Genomic DNA, 19,212 nt, shown 5'->3' with positions numbered 1-19,212 from the left:
TATTTAAATGTCATGCTGTGTGTTTATTCTATGCTAACTTATTTCCCCCCAAAACGAGTTTATTTACGTGGTTCGCACCTTAATCACCGTTGGAACGATTTAGGTGCGTTTTAAAACCCCGATTGGTGAAGTTTACTCGAATCGCCGTTGGAACGACTTAAGTGTTTGAAAACGTTTGAGATAAAAACCTTTAGTAAGAAAACGTGGTTAAACATACAAGTCCATTTTATTTTGTACAAATTCTTTTGAGAAAATGGTTCAAAATATTCGATTATTCACAATGAAAATGATTTTAATTACAAGGTTCACTTAATCCGCCTTTGGAACGGATTAAGGTTTTAAAACGTGGTGTTTTGAAAACGATTTGAAATATTAACAAAACAACTATATTTATTTACATTAGGAACCTCTAAAAATTCATTAGTTTAAATAATTAAATTGAAAACTCTCTTTTTGTGATTTATTTTCTCCTTTTATTTAATGGATCTTTACCTATTATAATTACAATAATAAACCCATTTAAACCAAGATTCACTCCCAAATAAAGCCCATTTGAAACATGGACCCATAAATGGCCCAAAAGAATAAAGAAAATAATTTAAGCATATATATATACATTCAAATCAAAAAGAGAATATGAAAATAAAAGTTAATAAAAAGAAACTATATAATACATATATGAAAATACTAGATATAATACATTTATACTTTAAAGAGGCGGAAATAGTAAATAAATCTCATTAGATAAGAAAATAACATTTATCCAAAATAGTTTCATATAATAAACAATAACATAACCCAAATATCCCAAAACTATATATATACATAACTAATATAGTTTTAAATACCAAAAATAACATATATCCATATACTAATACTTACTCATTAGTTCTCAAAATGCCCAAATAAATAACCTTTTAAAATAGAATCTAATATAACTCAAATGAATAAAAAAGGAGAATATATATATACATATACCTATGCTTAAAAAATTGAATAAAAAATGATATACAAACATCCTAAATAATTATATACACTAAATATCTAAAATGGTTTGAAAATATATATTACATAACTATACATATATATATTAAGGATTAAAAGCTTAAAAGTTAAGAAAAATGGACTGAAATGACATTTTTTACGTTTTGGCAGATTTACCGACGAAAAATCCGTCGGTAAACAGCAATTAGTGACAGAAATGGAAAATTACAGCAGCACTCCAATTATTTCCAGATTTATTCAAAAGCTTTAAATTAAGTCTAATTCAATCGTTTTGGATTTCCGAACTACCAAAAATGGATCATAGTCAATAACGGAAATTCCTAAAACAACGTTTTTATTTTAAAACATTATTCGGAAATTCTTTTAAATTAAAACTTATAATTACAACGTTTCTAACACACGAACTACCTTTTTATCGGATCACGGTTCGTATTGGGATATCAAAACGAGGTTTTTTATTTTAAAGCAAAACCGAATTTTATTCAACACGAGACGGGAATTAAATAAATACGAAAAATTAAATAAAACGTGATAAATAAATAAATGACAAAATAAATAAAATTATAACATAAAAATAAATAAAGGAAAAAAAATAAATTAAATAAAATAAAACGAGTCTAGTCCTCGGATAATACCTCAAGTTCGGTATCTGACAGTCGAAGCCGATTGATTCCACGAGTCGTGATTTTCTGGTTTTTTGTGTTTTTTAGTAAAAATTTAACTTTGGGAAATTCGGAATTTTTGAGAAAAAAAATATTTTTCTCAAAAAAAATCACTTTCTCTCTCTAAAAATGTTTAGAGTGAGAAAGGCTCCAAAATTCTCCTCCCTTTAAAATGCATGGGGATCCGTGCCTTTTATAGGCAAACGGGTCCCCGGACCAATGGGCGACGCCCGACTAAAATCGGGCGTCGCCCAAAGGGTTGGGCGGCCACCCAACCTTGCGTTGGGCTATCGCCCAACCTCGCGTTGGGCTACCGCCCAACAATTGTTGGGCGTCCGCCCGACGCGGTTGGGCGCTCGTCCAACGGCCGCTGGGGCGCGTCTCGCACCGTCGGGCGTGCATGCCCCCGCGGCCGTCGAGCTCGCCTTCCGCACCGTCGGGCGATCACGCGTCGTGACCGTCGGGCTCGCGTTCTGCGCCGTCGGGCGTCCACGCGTTGTGACCGCCGAGCGTCGAGCGCGCGTTTTGCATCGTCGAGCGGGTGTCCGACTGTCGTCGAACACGCGTCGGCCGTCGCTAAGCACTCGCACTACGCACATCACAGCAGCGACCCACTGTAACTATTTATTTTATTTTTTCGAAACTTCCGGAATCAATCGCTTTAACCGTCTTGTTTTCAGGTTTTCGTCACAGGTCCTCCGACTCGGTGTCTACAGTACCCTATTAGATATGGTACGATCCATGATGAGCATGGCCTTACTTCCAAAGACGTTCTGGGGCTATGCCTTAGAAACTGCCCTCTTCACCCTAAACCGAGTACCAACTAAATCCGCTAGTTCCACACCATATGAATTGTTCGTTGGTAGGAAACCCGTGTTCTCGTTTATGCGAGTATGGGGTTGTTCAGCGTATGTCAAACGCATTGCGTCCGACAAACTAGATTCTAAATCTGATAAATGTTTCTTCATTGGATATCCCAGGGAAACCATAGGGTATTACTTCTATCATCCATATGATCAGAAAGTAATAGTATCCAAGCACGCAACCTTCTTAGAGAAAGAGTTTCTCGAAGAAACATAAAAGGAAAGCATGATTGAACTCGACGAAGTTCAAGAGGAAGAAACACCGACAGAGGCGGTTGAGGTACCCGAAGAAGTCCCATTAGATGAGACTCCAGTGGCACCTATTCGTAGATCATGAAGAGTTCGTGAACTCCCAGTTAGATATGGTTTTCTAGTGGGAGATGATAACGAGGTTCCCGTATTAGACGACGAACCCGAAAACTATGAAGAGGCTCTTACTAGTCCAGATTCTAAAGCATGGCTTGAGGCCATGGATTCTGAAATGGATTCCATGTATACTAACCAAGTGTGGACTTTGGTTGATCCACCCGAAGGGATAATTCCCATTGGGTGCAGGTGGATCTTCAAAAAGAAGACTGACATGGATGGAAAGGTTAGCACCTACAAGGCTAGGTTGGTAGCGAAAGGATATCGTCAGAAACAAGGTGTTGATTATGACGAAACCTTCTCTCCTATTGCTATGTCCAAATCAATCAGAATCATGCTTGCAATTGCCGCTCATTTTGATTATGAGATTTGGCAAATGGATGTGAAAACAGCTTTCCTAAATGGAAATCTGCTTGAGGATGTATACATGATGCAGCCTGAAGGTTTCATATCAAAGGATGCAAATAAAGTTTGCAAACTTCAGAGATCCATTTATGGACTCAAGCAAGCATCTAGAAGCTGGAACAAGTGTTTTGACGAAACCATAAAACAATTTGGTTTCGAACAAAATTGCGAAGAAGCTTGCATTTACAAGAAAGCAAGTGGGAGCTCTATAGCATTTCTCATACTATATGTGGACGATATACTGTTAATGGGAAATGACATTGCTCTATTACAATCGGTGAAAGTATGGTTATCCGGTAACTTCTCAATGAAAGACCTTGGTGAAGCAGCCTATATACTTGGTATAAAGATCTATAGGGATAGATCGCGTAGACTGCTTGGTCGTTCACAGGCTACATACATTGAAAAGGTGCTAAATCGGTTTAGCATGCTTGAATCGAAACGAGGTAACTTACCCATGGTACATGGAGTAAAGTTAAACAATCATCAATGTCCTAAAACTGATGATGACAAACGACGCATGGCTGTAGTCCCGTATGCCAGCGTGATCGGTTCGATTATGTATGCTATGCTATGCACTAGACCTGACGTAGCGTTCGCGTTATCTGTAACGAGTCGTTACCAAGGGAATCCGGGAGACGAGCATTGGATTGCCGTCAAGAACATTCTTAAGTACTTGAGAAGGACTAAAGATATGTTCCTAGTGTACGGAGAAGGAGATCTGAAAATTGAAGGATTTTCAGACGCTAGTCATCTCACAGATGAGAATGATTTTAAATCCCAATCAGGATACCTGTTTATCTTGAATGGGGGCACGGTCAGTTGGAAAAGTTCCAAGCAGGGAAGCGTGGCTTTCTCTACGACCAAGTCAGAGTACATCGCTGCTGCGGAAGCAGCAAAGGAAGCAGTTTGGATTAGAAAGTTCATTATAGAACTAGGAGTGGTGCCTGACATTGTCAATCCCATTACTCTGTACTGTGATAACAATGGAGCCATTGCGCAAGCAAAGGAACCACGGTCTCATAATGCATCCAAGCACTACCTAAAGCGATACCACATCATTAGAGAGATTGTGGCTAGAGGAGATGTGAGAATAGAAAGAGTACCTACAGAGGACAACATTGCAGATCCGTTGACAAAGCCTTTAACCCAGAAAGTACATGATCGTCATTTAACTTCTACTGGGATAAGTTTTAGAAACAATTGGCTTTAGTCCAAGTGGGAGTATGTTGGGGTTTGGTGTCCTATAGTCAATTGTTGCAGGATACAAACTTAATGTAAATGAATTGTTCTTTATATCATTTGTTTTAATGAGATATGTGTTTTATAACTATATAAAGGCAATCCCTTTTAAGCACTATATAAAGTCTAATAAAAGGAAATCCGTAAGTTTGTTTAAAGTGATTATAAAGTGTTCATACAAGCATGAAGTGAGACAAAACTTTATAATAAACTAATAAACTTAAAACCACCCCAAGTCAAGTGATATGTTTAGGATTGATATATCACTATTGAGACTTGTATGTAACAATGTCTTCTGTCCGACAGAAAGCTGATCTCACAAGCTTCATATATATAGATATCTGGACAGTTACATAGATCCGATGAAACGTCGTTCATTAGGATTGGGGATCCGATTTGAGATAACAGGATGGGTAGATTCATCATTGTCACCTGTTCATCTCATTGGTATTAATAGGTATAAGTAATCCTCAGACTCAAAGGAATGTTAATTGGTCATCCTGAATTACTGAATGTGAGACTTTGATCCTGTGGTCCCACGATCCTTAACAGAGATGACTCTGGGGTGTGAACTGCAAAGGTTGGGTGTCACAGGAAGTAATGTCAGGGTAGTTATACATTGGATTGAGCATTTATCACTCCCGATTAATGGGAGATATATCCAAGGATCGCTTGTGGAAGACTCGACTCTAAATCCTTGCAAGGTGATAGCTTAAGAGTAGAAATACAGATTTCACTTAACCTATCTATTTGAGTTGACTCGGCCTGTACAAGTAAAACGAACGTCTCGCTATATGTGACTTGACATCACCCATAGTCATAAGATTCAGTTCAAGGATATAGTTGATAAAGGATCGAATTATACTGTAACTAATACGGAAGGGTTAACGACAGAATCAACCTGTCTTCTTAACGGACTCTGGGGGAATGATTACAGACTTGCCTATAACATACTCAGTACATCATTCCGTTATGCAAGAATTAAATATAATTCTTGAAGAAATTAATTTAATAGTTGCATACGGCCAGAAGTAGTAAGAACCTAATGGATCACACATAAGACTTGGAACCAAAAGAGAGATGGATATGATTAATAGATGGAAGCCCAATTGAGCCCAGTAAGGCCCATTTATATAGAGGGGGGCCGAAATTTATATATAGTAAATAAGGAATTATTTTAATTCCATTAATCCTAATTTGATTAGGTTTGTGAATTAAATTAATTAAGAGATAATTAACTTAGGAGTTTTAATTAGATTAATATACTCCTATTATTATCCAATTAGGTTATTTATTATTATCCTAAATGTATTTGATATATTATAAGATAATAATTAGGAATCCTATTCCGAATGGAATTCCTATTAAGTAACCTATTCCTATCTAACTAGGGTTTAGATACAAGCGACTATATATACCCCCTCCCTATGAGAATTTCGACCATGCTAATTCCCTCCCCTTATTGTGATTTTCGAAACCTACATTAAGTAAGAGAGAGTGAATTCGCATCCCCTAGTTCGTGGATAAGAATTCATACGGCTTCCGTCAATTGATTAATCTCATCCATCTCTTTTCTCTTTGATCTTGTGTTGGTTAATTAGAGGCAATCTAATTTGGTTGCATCTCATAAGGGTTGATTCCATCTTAACCTCACTGTATTATACTTTGTGGTTGGAATCTCGGAGAAGATTTGTGGGTGCTTCTTTAACAATGGTAGATTGTTCATCGAAAGGTATTCCTTCTTATCCCTCTTTATATGAAATAACGATTAACGGATCCTATGGTTAAAAGGAAGTAGGCTAAATTTTTTATATTTCCGCTGCTATACCTTAGCCTTAATTTCCTTCATAGGATTCAATGTACCCTTTGGTTAATCAAACATGATGATTGATCGTACCCTTACGTGAACTGACCAATAGGATTTATTGTTTTATTTTATCAAACCATATAAGTATATAATATACTAGGACCATATTCTAACTTTATGTAAATTATGGAAAATCCAACAGATCATTGGTCCACTGTCATCCTAGGCAGCTCCCGATGAGACCTCTCTTGATACCTAGTGTCTAAATGCGATTTCAGCGGAAGAGAAGTATGATCTTGGGCCTTGTTGAGTCTGGCTCCCAAATGTGAGCTTTGGAATACGACCAAGGCCCATTTACAACCCATTCACTTAAAGCCCATTCAAATAATGTTGTATCAGATGTCCCTCGAGCTCCATAATAAAGCTCTTTAGGGCTTCCTCGATTAAAACACTAAAAAGGTGCGCCTACTAATAATGACGTTATTTAATCATCATTACTTTGTCATCTTCTCAAAGGTTGTCGTTATTACCAAACGTTGTTTAATAATGACGTTATTTAATAGCGGCGAAATTTGACTTAAGGAGACAGCTAATAGATGTCTGAGATTTGTCTAACATTGTTATTTAATTTCCAGTTTTATTGTTCATATATTTTTCTATATTCGTTTTGTTTTGTGGTTTAATCACATACAATTTTGTATAACTGGTCGGCATAAGTCGGGAGCCCGACTTTCTTCTTACTAGTCGGTTCGAATTGGGTTAAATCAGACAAGTCGGATAAGTCGAACATGTCGGGTTAGGCGGAAAAAATCGGCTAAAATGGGTTAAAATCGGCTGAAACGAGTTAAAACGGTTCAATTTATAAATTACAATTAGTAAAACATAATACAAATAATTAGTATTAACTATAATAAATATTTTATTATTTATTTAAAACAAATATTTATATTTTTCTATTATATAATATTTATATTTATTATTATTATTTTTAGATAGTATAATTTATATTTTAAATGTGTTTATAGAATATTTATTTAATATAAATCTAAAAAAAAAAAATACAAATCCGATTAACCCCGATTAATCTTCGGAGGTCTTGTCCACCCGACTAGCGCCTAGCGACTTTTACAACACTAGTTCTAAGACTTTTAAACTATACTTAAATTAAAAAAAAATGTACTTTGATTAAAAACATTGTCATCAGATTCTTTCCAAATTAAAAACATTGACATTAGATTAAATTAAAAAAAAATTTATACTTGATTAAAAATATGGGGCATCAGTTACCAAATTTTCTAATTTACTTCAAATTCATTTCAAATTTTCTAATAAAAATATTGGACATTAATTCCCTAATTTATCTCAGAGTCCTTCCATAATTATCTCTCTCACCCATCAATCCTAAAAAATTTGAAATTTATCTCTTATTTCTTTAATCACACTCCCATTCCAAAGAATATTGAACCGTAATATTATCATTTATCTACAGGTCATTCTTCAACTGTATAATCAATTTTGTTCTCGAATATCTCATTGTGAAACTTCCAATTGATAATATCGTTTTTCTTGTCTTTGAAAAACTCTATCAGATTCTATTTACTTGGTCTTCAGAAGCAATTTGAGAGAAACACATCAAAATCTTCCAATTTCAAGAACTTAGCTCCTAAAGCCCGTTAAGTGAGATGTTTTTCAGATTTGGTTTTTCATTTTTCTGTTATCATGTTTTGTATTCTGAAGAGTATAAAATCTATTAGAACTATTTTATAATTTATTAAATTTGAGAATTTTGCATCTAGAAATGCTCAGAAACATCATTTTATATAAGAATTTAGGTACTTAAAACAATATAAAATGTTTTTGCATATGAAATGTTTTTATTAGATTGTTTATTAAATGTAACAAAAAAAAATGTCATTTTTAGGTAATATTTTTTTATACAATTGATTTTTCTACTTTATTTTCTACTTGTGCTTATTTATTAGGCTCCCACTTGATAACTCGTTTATGGATCTCTAAAATCTTAGGATCGGCCCGACTAATTACCTTCCTATTTAAGAATCCTATAACTACTCCATTACCTCCTAATTTCTCTCTATACAAATACACAACAATTACTTCATAGATTATAGACATATTATTAGGCTTAGCTCATGCCAACATAATTGTCTTTCCTCACTAAGCAAAAGTCCAATTAAATAATCAAATGCAATGGTTTCTAAACATGCTTTAAGAGCACAAATAAAGGGCTAATTACAAATCTGACCCAATTAAAGGACCTCATTTACATATTTAACCCACCTTACTTCCATTTTACCAAATTAGACACTTTCACCCATTTTGGACAAAATGACCCTTTGTTGTTTCTGATCGATCATCCTCCTCTTCCACTGCTTCGTCTTCGTCTTCCTCACTGCTTCGTCTTCCGCTGCTTCGTCTTCATCTTTCTTCTTCTTCTTCTTCTTCTTCTTCTTCTTCTTCTTCGTTTCAACTTCTTCTTCGCTTCATCTTCTTCAATTTCTGATACCAATCATTATCGATTTTTGAGATTATTGACGTATTATGTTCAATTTTCCATAGAAATTGTATGTTTTTAGTTTATACGCTTGCTTTTCTCGTTGCTCTTCCCTCTTTCTTCATCTGTAATGGTATCGTTTCAATTTCCTCCATTTTCCACAATTTTTCTCAATTTTCCTCCATTGCTATCGCATTTGTGACGAAATTTATCGCATTTCGTCGCAAATGCGACAAGAGTTGTCGCATTTCGTCACAAATGCGACAAGAGTTGTCGCATTCGTCGCAAATGCGACAGACTGTTGCATTTGTGACGAAATGCGACAAATTTCGTCACAAATGCGACAGCCATGGAGGAAATTTGAGAAAAATTATGGAAAATAGAGAAAAATTGAAACGATACCATTACAGATGAAGAAAGAGGCAAGACCAACGAGAAAAACAAGCGTATAAGCTAAAAACATGTAATTTCTATAGGAAATTGAACATAATACTTCAATAATCTCAAAAATCGATAATGATTGGTATCAGAAATTGAAGAAGATGAACTGAAGAAGAAGAAGAAGAATAAGAAGAAGAAGAAGAAGAAGCAGAAGAAGAAAAAGAATAAGAAGTAGATCGATGATTGAATAGAACTAAGAGTAATTTTGTCCAAAATGGTTGAAAGTGTGTAATTTGGTAAGATGGAAACAAAGTGAGTTAGATATGTAAAAGACCCCTCTTAATTGGGCTAGATTTGTAATTAGCCCATAAATAAATGGTTCTAATTAAGGAGATGTGTGGTTATCTACTTTTCATCTTTTGTAATGTGAGGTGTTTGATTAGACACCTTACAGCTGAAAAGTAGTTTTTTTTTATAAAAGTATGAAATCTTTGCTTTTGAAAAACATCATTTTTCAAAGGAAAACAACAAACAGTAAATAGTGAAACATGCCCTAAATATTAATATATCTTTATTACTTTCCAACTTTTAAAAATATAAATGTTTAAGGTTTAATTTTTAATGGAAGATTGCTTGCTCTGATACCATATGGATCAATGAAATACAATGAATTATGGAATTTCAGTTCATTCGTATATTATAATTAGAGTACACATAATATATAGAGGCTAAGATACAACTATAATTTGCTTCTTGTTTAAGAGTCCTAATTATCAGGCCCGTTCCTGAGTCTGGACAGGAAGGGCGTCTGTCCAGGGCTCAGGGATGAGAGAGTGTCTAATTATAATAATGTATAGTTCTAAGGTTTTTAAATTATAATTAAACTAAAAAAAATGTACTTTGATTAAAAACATTATCATCAGATTCTTTCCAAATTAAAAATATTGACATTAAATTAAATTTAAAAAAAAATTTAAATTTGATTAAAAATATGGGGCATCAGTTACCAAATTTTCTAATTTACCTCAAATTCATTCCAATTTTTCTAATAAAAATATTGGACATTAATTCCCTAATTTATCTCAGAGTCCTTCCATAATTATCTCTCTCACCCATCAATCCTAACAAAATTTCTAATTTATCTCTTCTTTAATCACACTCCAATTCCAAAGAATATTGAACCGTAATATTATCCTTTATCTTCAGGTCATCTTCAATTCTTCAACTATATAATCAATTTTGTTCTCGAATCACCTCATTGTGAAACCTCCAATTGCTAATATCGTTTTTCTTGTCTTTGAAAAACTCTATCAGATTTTGATTTACTTGGTCTTCAGAAGCAATTTGAGAGAAATGCATCAAAATCTTCCAATTTCAAGAACTTAGCCCCTAAAACCCGTTAAGTGAGATGATTTCCGGATTTGGTTTTTCATTTTTCTGTTATCATGTTTTGTATCCTGAAGAATATAAAATCTATGGGAACTATTTCATAATTTATTAAATTTGAGAATTTTGCATCTAGAAATGCTCAGAAATCATTTTATATAAGAATTTAGGTACTTAAAGCAATATAAAATGTTTTTGGATATGAAATGTTTTTATTAGATTGTTTATTAAATGTAACAAAAAAAAATGTCATTTTTAGGTAATATTTTTTTATACAATTGATTTTTCTACTTTATTTTCTACTTGTACTTATTTATTAGGGTCCCACTTGATAACTCGTTTATGGATCTCTAAAATCTTAGGATCGGCCCGACTAATTACCTTCCTATTTAAGAATCCTATAACTACTCCATTACCTCCTAATTTCTCTCTATACAAATACACAACAATTACTTCATAGATTATAGACATATTATTATTATTTTTTTGGTAGGAAAGGAAAGAAAAAAAAAACAAACAAACAAAACAACTTAACCCGGGATCAGCCTAGGAAAACTGACCCCCACCACATCCTCCAAGATCAAAGAAGAAATGAAGCCCGGTGGAGAAGAAAAGGTAGAAAGACCCAACAAACCAGAGTGCCCTTCCATTGCAAGACGGTTCGCGACGCGGTTCTGCTCCCTATAAATATGAACAAACTTAATAGACTCAAAGGTGTACATATTATTATAGACATATTATTAGGCTTAGCTCATGCCAAGATAATTGTCTTTCCTCGTTTAGCAAAAGTCCAATTAAATAATCAAATGCAATGGTTTCTAAACATGCTTTAAGAGCACAAATAAATGGTTGTAATTAAGGAGATGTTTAGTTATCTACTTTTCATCTTTTGTAATTTGAGGTGTTTGGTTAGACACCTTAAAGCTGAAAAATAGTTTTTTTTTTTTATATAAAAGTATGAAATCTCTGCTTTTGAAAAACAGCATTTTTCAAAAGCAAACAGCAAACAGTAAGTAGTTAAACATGCCCTAAATATTAATATATCTTTATTACTTTCCAACTTTAAAAAATATAAATTTGGAATATAGAAGAAAAGAGTAGATGATTGAGAAAGAAGAAGTAAAAGAGGAAGAGTAAATAAGACAAAATAAAAAGTATGGGGAGAGACGTTAAGCATTACTGATATTAGAACAAACAGAGACTGGCAGTGTGATATCTCCGGCCGGTCTAGCTACCGATCGGATTATAAATCTGTACTGATATATGAGTGGCAGGTAGCAGCCTCTTCCTCTTACATGTATTTGTACATACAAAGGACACAGACCCTACCCTACCCCACTCTCTCTCTTACTACTACCTATTCTGTCCTTTTACGCCCCTTTTCTTTTTTTAATAATAATTGAAAAAAAAACATTCCCGTTTTGAGTAATGCAGAGATGCCCTTCTTCTGTTTTATCACTTCCCATTTCTTACCTTCTTCTTTAGGACTAACCCTTCTCTCTTCCTTCTTATTTATTTATTTGCTAGGGTTTTCAGCTTTTTCATATTTGCATTTCTGCCTTCTTTTCTTTTACACTCTTCATTAATTATACTTGTCTTTCAATCCATTAATCCTAAATTTCAATCTCATATTTAACTCCCAAAAACAGTTTGTTGTTATCAAGATACGAAATTGTATAAATTTATCTAAGTCAGTCAAATTTACCAATACGAAACAGAAAATTTAAACCGATTGTGTTACATCGAATCGTCTAAATATCAATTATGTCTGAAATAATTATGTTACTAATTTTAACCATACATCAGGAAAAACAAATATTCGGCAAAGGAGAAAGGAAGAATTCAAACTTTAGAAAAGAGTAAATGGTCAAAGAAGGACAAAAAAAAAAAAAAAAAAACGTAGTGAAAAAAGTAAAGGCTCCATATGTTAATATTTTTTTTAAACCATTTTGTTTTGGCATGTAGAATTATTTTTTTTGTTTGTTTTTTTGAAAATTTACATATAAATTCATATTTGAAAAAATATCTACAATTATGTCAAGTCTTAATTTTGATTTATGTTAAACTAATAAAATCATTACTTTTAATCTATTTTAAGAATTGGAGTTCATAAATTATGGGTCTAGGATATATTGTCTAGGGTTTAAAATTTATTAATTGAAGTTCGAAATTTTTAAATTATGATATAAAAGCATATTTTATTTGTTATATATGGAAAATAATAACATATTCAGAATTAAGTTTACTAATCTGATTTAGTTAATCTTTTTTTTAGTTAGGGCCCAAGCTAAAACGACGTTGTTTTGATTGTGCCCTAATTAAAAAAATAATAATGATGCCCAACTCATTAGGGTTGGGCATCTTTCTTCTTCTCTATTGGGTATAAGGCGTCCAATAGAAAAGAAAGGAGGAAGGACTAATTTCGACGGAGGCAGTTACGTACCTATTTAAGGTTTCATCGGAGCAGCCCCCTCCTAAGATCTAGGTTGCCTCCATCACTGAGTTTATCGAAAAATTTGTTTTGAATGTCTCATGTAATAGTCAAATAACTGTCAAACCAATTTGTTTAGCTTTTCTATTAGGTTAGGTGGAGAGAAAATGATCTTACTTGCAAACAATATAGATAAAGTTATACCATGTTCACTTCTCCAAAAATGATAGGTGAAAATTTGAACGCTATCTTAAATTTTTTTTTTTAATCTTTGACACACGTCTGCACACGAATGTCGTTTGAGCTTAAAACGTGCACAATCAAGACTATCTTTCTACGTATTGAAATTCCTTTTAATAAATACAAATAGCTAGGATTCGTACCTTTGGCTAGTTGGTAAGGGTTCAAACCCAATAACTCCGTTTATTTAATTTTTTTTTGAAACAAAAAAAAACTCCGTTTATTATTAGAATTTTCAATACATGTTAGGATAAACTTGTACTGTAAACATTTTAAGACCAAAAGGCATTCGGATTTATATCAGAATAAATAATAAAAGTTATCATTGATTCTTTAACTTTCAGAATAAATTCTTGGTTGAAATGATTTCTACTTCGTAAAATTAGTGTTCATTTCGTTTTTAAATGAACACTATCATAATTATTTTGTTTTTCCACTTAAAACCGGAGAATAAAAGTGTTTGATTGAGATTAAAACAAATATTTATTTTCAAAGGAAAATCAACTAACATATATGCTATTTAGCAATAACAAAAACAACAAATTGTGAATCACAACTGAATTGGATGTGCATTGGCTTCTTGCATTATACCTCAATGTTGAAATTTATAGCTCAAACCCAATTTTTTTGGAACCCTAAATAATATACTAACTTAGATAGCAATACCAAACAAACCTAAAAAATCCAAGCTGATTATACAAACAACCAAATGAAGAATCAAGGTAGAAATGAACATTTATTAAGTTTGTAAGAAACAGTTAATTAGTTAGGTAATGTGATTAATTAAGTAAACCCAAATGGGGAGAAGATTAAAAACATTGTAAAATAAACCTGTACAACATGAAATTGAATCGATGTATAGATATGTTTGTTGTAGTACTGGTAGCAGCATTAACCTGGGTAGCCATTAAAGTTTTTTGTCACTTATCTGAATATAAAAGATCACACACATAAATATGATATCTATCAACATATATTACTCTACTCCTGTAGATTTTAGAAGAGGAGAATAGATATCATATTAATGATAATTAAGATGAAACAAACTGCCAAAATCAAAAATAGGAAATCATCACTGCATTACTTGTGTAGTTGTATTGGTTCAAGAACAAAATAGAAACCAATTTGTGTAAATGTACTAATCAGTGATTAATAATAATTATAATTAATGCATCATCAACAACCAAAAAAAGAAAAAACTGTTGATCACTAAAATGAAAGTTTGAGGGACAAATCAACAGAATTAGAAGTTGCAGCACTGTAATCACAAGTTGTAAGACAAGAAGGAGCTTTGCCTGAACTTTCTGCACTTTCCTTGATAAATGTGCCATTTTTATGATCTGGGAAGAATTCATATTCCATCAAAACATTTCGTCCTTTTGAGTTTATCTGCCTGTGCACTGCCACCACCTCCGGACCCTTTTCAAAACCCACATCAATTCACACAATCAACTCCATGAAAACACATCAAAATCAAAGAGAATCATAAGAAATTTGTTTGATTATTATTTTAATTACCCCTGCAGCGAGATTGGTGTTGTTATTGGAATAGAAGGCAGGTGTAGCACCAAATCCACCCCTCTGATCATTGAATTCAAAGCTTTTTTCCAGATTTAGTCCTTGGAAATCAGAACCACTGATCATTGGTGACATCTCTTTTCTTCCATTATATACTATGCACTCATCTCCATTCACTAACTTCTTCTTCTGCAACAAATATAAGCATCTTTAATTAATACTACCATATTATGAAATTTCTAGCCTAAGTTTAAACGGAAATCACATAAAATTAGGGGGAAAAAAGAAGTTTAAACAAACAGAAAATCTAAGCAGCTCAAAGAAACACAAACCTTGCAGCAGGAATCACAGGGTGTTTGGTCATAATGCTGAAACATTTTTGGCATTGAAGAGAGCTCATTCGAGCCAAGTCTAACCCTCATATGATCTGGAGGTCCAAATAAGTAGGGATTTATCCAAAATGGCCCTAAACTCGAATTCCTATTCTCAAAACCCTGATCCAAACCCAAAACTCCACCACTCATCGTGGGTTGAGGATGATTAAATGACTCAGGCTGGTTGATTTCAGAAAGTAGTCTCAACCTCTCTAGATTAGCAACACCCATGCCTCTTTGTGACTGTTTTTTAGGAGGTGGAGGGCCTTTGCTGGGTTTCCTGCCCCGGTTACTTGCTGCAGGTGCTTTAGGCTTCGGATCGGTTCTTTGCTCCACCGCCGGAATCAGAAAGAATGGAGGCGGAGGAGCATCCATTTATGACCAGAATATGTAAAATGAGAAAGGAAGATATGGCAAGTGGGTTTTTCAGATGCAAAGAGGGCAACCAGGTTTTTGAGAGAGACAGACAAAAAATGGTGTTGTAACTGTTCATTTGTGTGAATTTATAGAAGAATACACATGGATTTAAATTTAAAGCTTAAATTCACTCCAATTCAATTAAATCACTAATCTTTTAAAATTACCAATTAGCCCTAATATATATTAATTAGATTCCTCTCTCAATTAAAATAATATTTTGATATAATTTTATAATATTTTCATTTTCGGTTTTAATAAAAAAAATTCGAGAAGCCTAACCGAAATGAATATATTATATTAATTTTTTTTATATGTGTACATATAGTATTTATATCGGTCAATAACCGAATCACACTGAAAATTTTAGTTAAGTTATATTGGATTATTATATTTATTCACTTTGGTTTTATTATATATACGCAAAAATTATTTTTATACAGTATATTAATTTTGGTTCGTTTTAATCAAAAATTTTTTTTACTAAAATTGAACTGATAACCTATAATATCATAAAATACTAATAAAAAAATCGAACAAAAAATATAAAGTCATCAAACCAAAATTTTATTTAATTGAGGAGGGATTCAATTCGTGGTTTCGGTATAAATTGGAAATCTAATTGATATGATTTTAAAATGTTAAAGACTTAAATTGACTTGCAAGGTATAGGTTTTGGGCTTATTTGAATTGTAATCATACACCTATGCAATACTATGTAGTGAAAATGTCACGGGCAAGAATAGGAGAATGCACGGTGACAAATGATTCGGTGTAAGTATCTAAAGAAACGAATCAAGTATCGCTTAAATGAAGTGTTTTTCACTCCGTAACAAAAATGAAATGACGTTACTAATAATTTATTTGGCTTTTAGCTTTGTCTCAATTTTGTACAAAATACTACCATATTTAACCTTTTTAAAATTAATTTTGTGAGAAGTACAAAATATTTTATTTTTTGGGAAGAATACACATGGGTTTAAAGCTTAAATTGAATTAAATTACTAATCTTTTAAAATTACCAATTAGGTCCTAATATATATTAATTGGATTCCTCTCTCAATTAAAATAATATTTTGATTCAATTTTATATTTTCAATTTAATTTGATTAATATTTTATAATATTTTCAATTTGGATTTTAATAAAACAATTATGATAAGCCAAACTGGAACGAATATATTATATTAATTTTTTATGTGTATGTATTGTATTTATTTCGATTAATAACCGAAGCGCATCTAAAATGGTTAAGTTATATTAGATTATTATATATTTTTTTTTTGAAACAATTAGATTATTATATTTATTCACTTTAGTTTTATTTTTTTTGGTAAGACACTTTAGTTTTATTATATATACACAAAAAATATTTTGGGTAGAGTATATTAATTTTAGTTTGGGTTAATCAATGTTTTTACTAAAATTGAACCAATAAACTATAATATCATAAAATACAAATGCAATATATATATATATATTTCTTGACTTTTAATTTTTTTTATTATATACATACTAAACATTTATTAGCTTTTTCCCACACAGCACCTCACAACAGTTTTCTTCAGCATGGTGCTTTGGCCATTAGTGATCATGTCTCAATTATGTACAAATATCATACTTAACCTTTTTAAAATTAATTCCGTGAGAGGTAAAAAAGAGAAAAAAAAGTATAGAAGAATACACATAGGTTTTTTTTTTTTTTTTTTTTTTTTTTTTTTTTTTTTATGTAAATGCTTATACTTTCATTAAATGAAAAACATACAAATACAATAAGAAAACCAGAAGGAATAAAACCTTAAAAAATCCACAAAGGAAACAAAATGACTACAAAGAGCATGAAAAACCATAAAAGGTATAAAAATTACCAAAAGGTATAAGAATACACATAGGTTTAAAGCTTAAATTCACCCTAATTGAATTAAATCACTAATCTTTTAAAATTACTAATTTAGGTCCCAATGTCTATTGATTGGCTCCTCTCTCAATTAAAATAATATTTTGGTTCAATTTTATATTTTTAATTTAATTTTGATTAATATTTTATAATATTTTCATTTTCGATTTTACTAAAAAAATCGATAAGCCAAAACGAAATGAATATATTATATTAATTTTTTATATGTATATATAATATTTATTTTAGCTAATAATTGAATCGCACCAAATTTTTTGGTTAAGTTATATTGGATTATTATATTTATTCACTTTGGTTTTATTATATATACACAAAAAAAAACATATTTTTTTTGTACAACATATTAGTTTTTGCTTCGGTTTAATCAAGTTTTTTTACTAAAATAAATCGACAACCTATAGTATCATAAAAATACTAATAAAAAATCAAACTAAAAATATAAATATAAAGTAACCAAACCAAAATTTTATTAAATTAAAGGGGATTCAATTGGTGGTCTTTATAGGATGGAAATCTAATTCATATGATTTTAAAATATTAAAGACTCAAATTGACTAGTAAGATATATGATTTAGGTTTATTTGATCTGTAACCATATACCTAGATGAAATTTGGATGTAATGAAAATGTCACGGGTAAAAACAGGAGAATGCATGGTGATAACTAATTTGGTATAAAAATCGAAAGGAACAAGTCAAGTCTCACTTAAATGAAGTGTTTTTTTGCTCGCTACAGAAACTGAAATGAAGTTACTAATAATTTATTTGTCTCAATTTTTTTTTGAAAAATATAATATTTAACCTTTTTTTTAAAACAAATTTGTGAGAGGTACTATATATATATATATATATATATATATATATATATATAATTTGTCTCTTTTAATTGAATAATAAAAAAAAGGGAGTCAATTATATATAATAAAGTATATAATAGATACCTAGAACTTTATAAATATAGGGTTGCAATGATGCTTGTTCAAATTTGGAAATATGAAAAAGCTGATTGATCCATGTGGTGCCTTCTAATATGGCAACCTATTCTATTCTATTTCTTTCTACATTTTTTTAAGGTCACTTTCCATATTTTCTTCTTTGAATTAGTGAAGAAGCTATATGTAAATATTGAAACACAAGTCATTTTTGTATATGCTGAATTCATGATTATTTTTTGATATTATCTTTGATCAAATCAGAAATTGAAAGTTTTCATATAATTAAATTGAAAAAGTTTTAATCTTATGGTCCTAAAAAAATATGGTGCCTATTGCATCACTAAGCCAACTTTAGTATTAAGACAAGAAAAGAAGAATAGCTAAAATAATACTTGTATACTCAAAACATTCAGTTTATAACTTTCGAAATCACAGTAAATCCGGTTGGAAGCAGTTACAAAAATACATCATCATTCATAAATAAATATTACAATAAACTAGCCTCATCCCAAAAATGCCAAAATTAGACCTTAATTATTGTGAAATATATATATTTATACATTTTTTTTTTTCTAAAGGAAGAGACTTGAACCCAAAAGCTGTATGTAGGTAATGTTTATCCGAAGCCAAAGTTGTGAATTTGTTGAAAATAATAGTGAATTAAGTTAAAGTAGTACACTAACAAGAATATGTATTGTCATACATAGATAGATTTGGTCAATGGAGATTTGGAAATTCAAAAATTGTGTTGG

General features: G+C 31.6%; 1 protein-coding gene across 1 annotated transcript; it reads right to left on the bottom strand.

The window, feature by feature from the left end:
• Positions 1 to 14,509: 14,509 nt before the first annotated feature.
• Positions 14,510 to 15,635, bottom strand: LOC136217237 (uncharacterized). Its single transcript, XM_066003839.1, has 3 exons — positions 15,151 to 15,635; positions 14,819 to 15,007; positions 14,510 to 14,719 (listed from the first exon to the last, which is right to left on the bottom strand). Exons 1-3 carry the CDS (start codon positions 15,565 to 15,567, stop codon positions 14,510 to 14,512), a joined length of 816 nt encoding a protein of 271 aa, XP_065859911.1. The 5' UTR covers positions 15,568 to 15,635.
• Positions 15,636 to 19,212: the final 3,577 nt, after the last annotated feature.

This window comes from Euphorbia lathyris, chromosome 2, assembly GCF_963576675.1.
Source record: "Euphorbia lathyris chromosome 2, ddEupLath1.1, whole genome shotgun sequence".
NCBI classification, from domain to species: Eukaryota; Viridiplantae; Streptophyta; class Magnoliopsida; order Malpighiales; family Euphorbiaceae; genus Euphorbia; species Euphorbia lathyris.
This window is presented reverse-complemented; position numbering and strand designations above follow the sequence as displayed.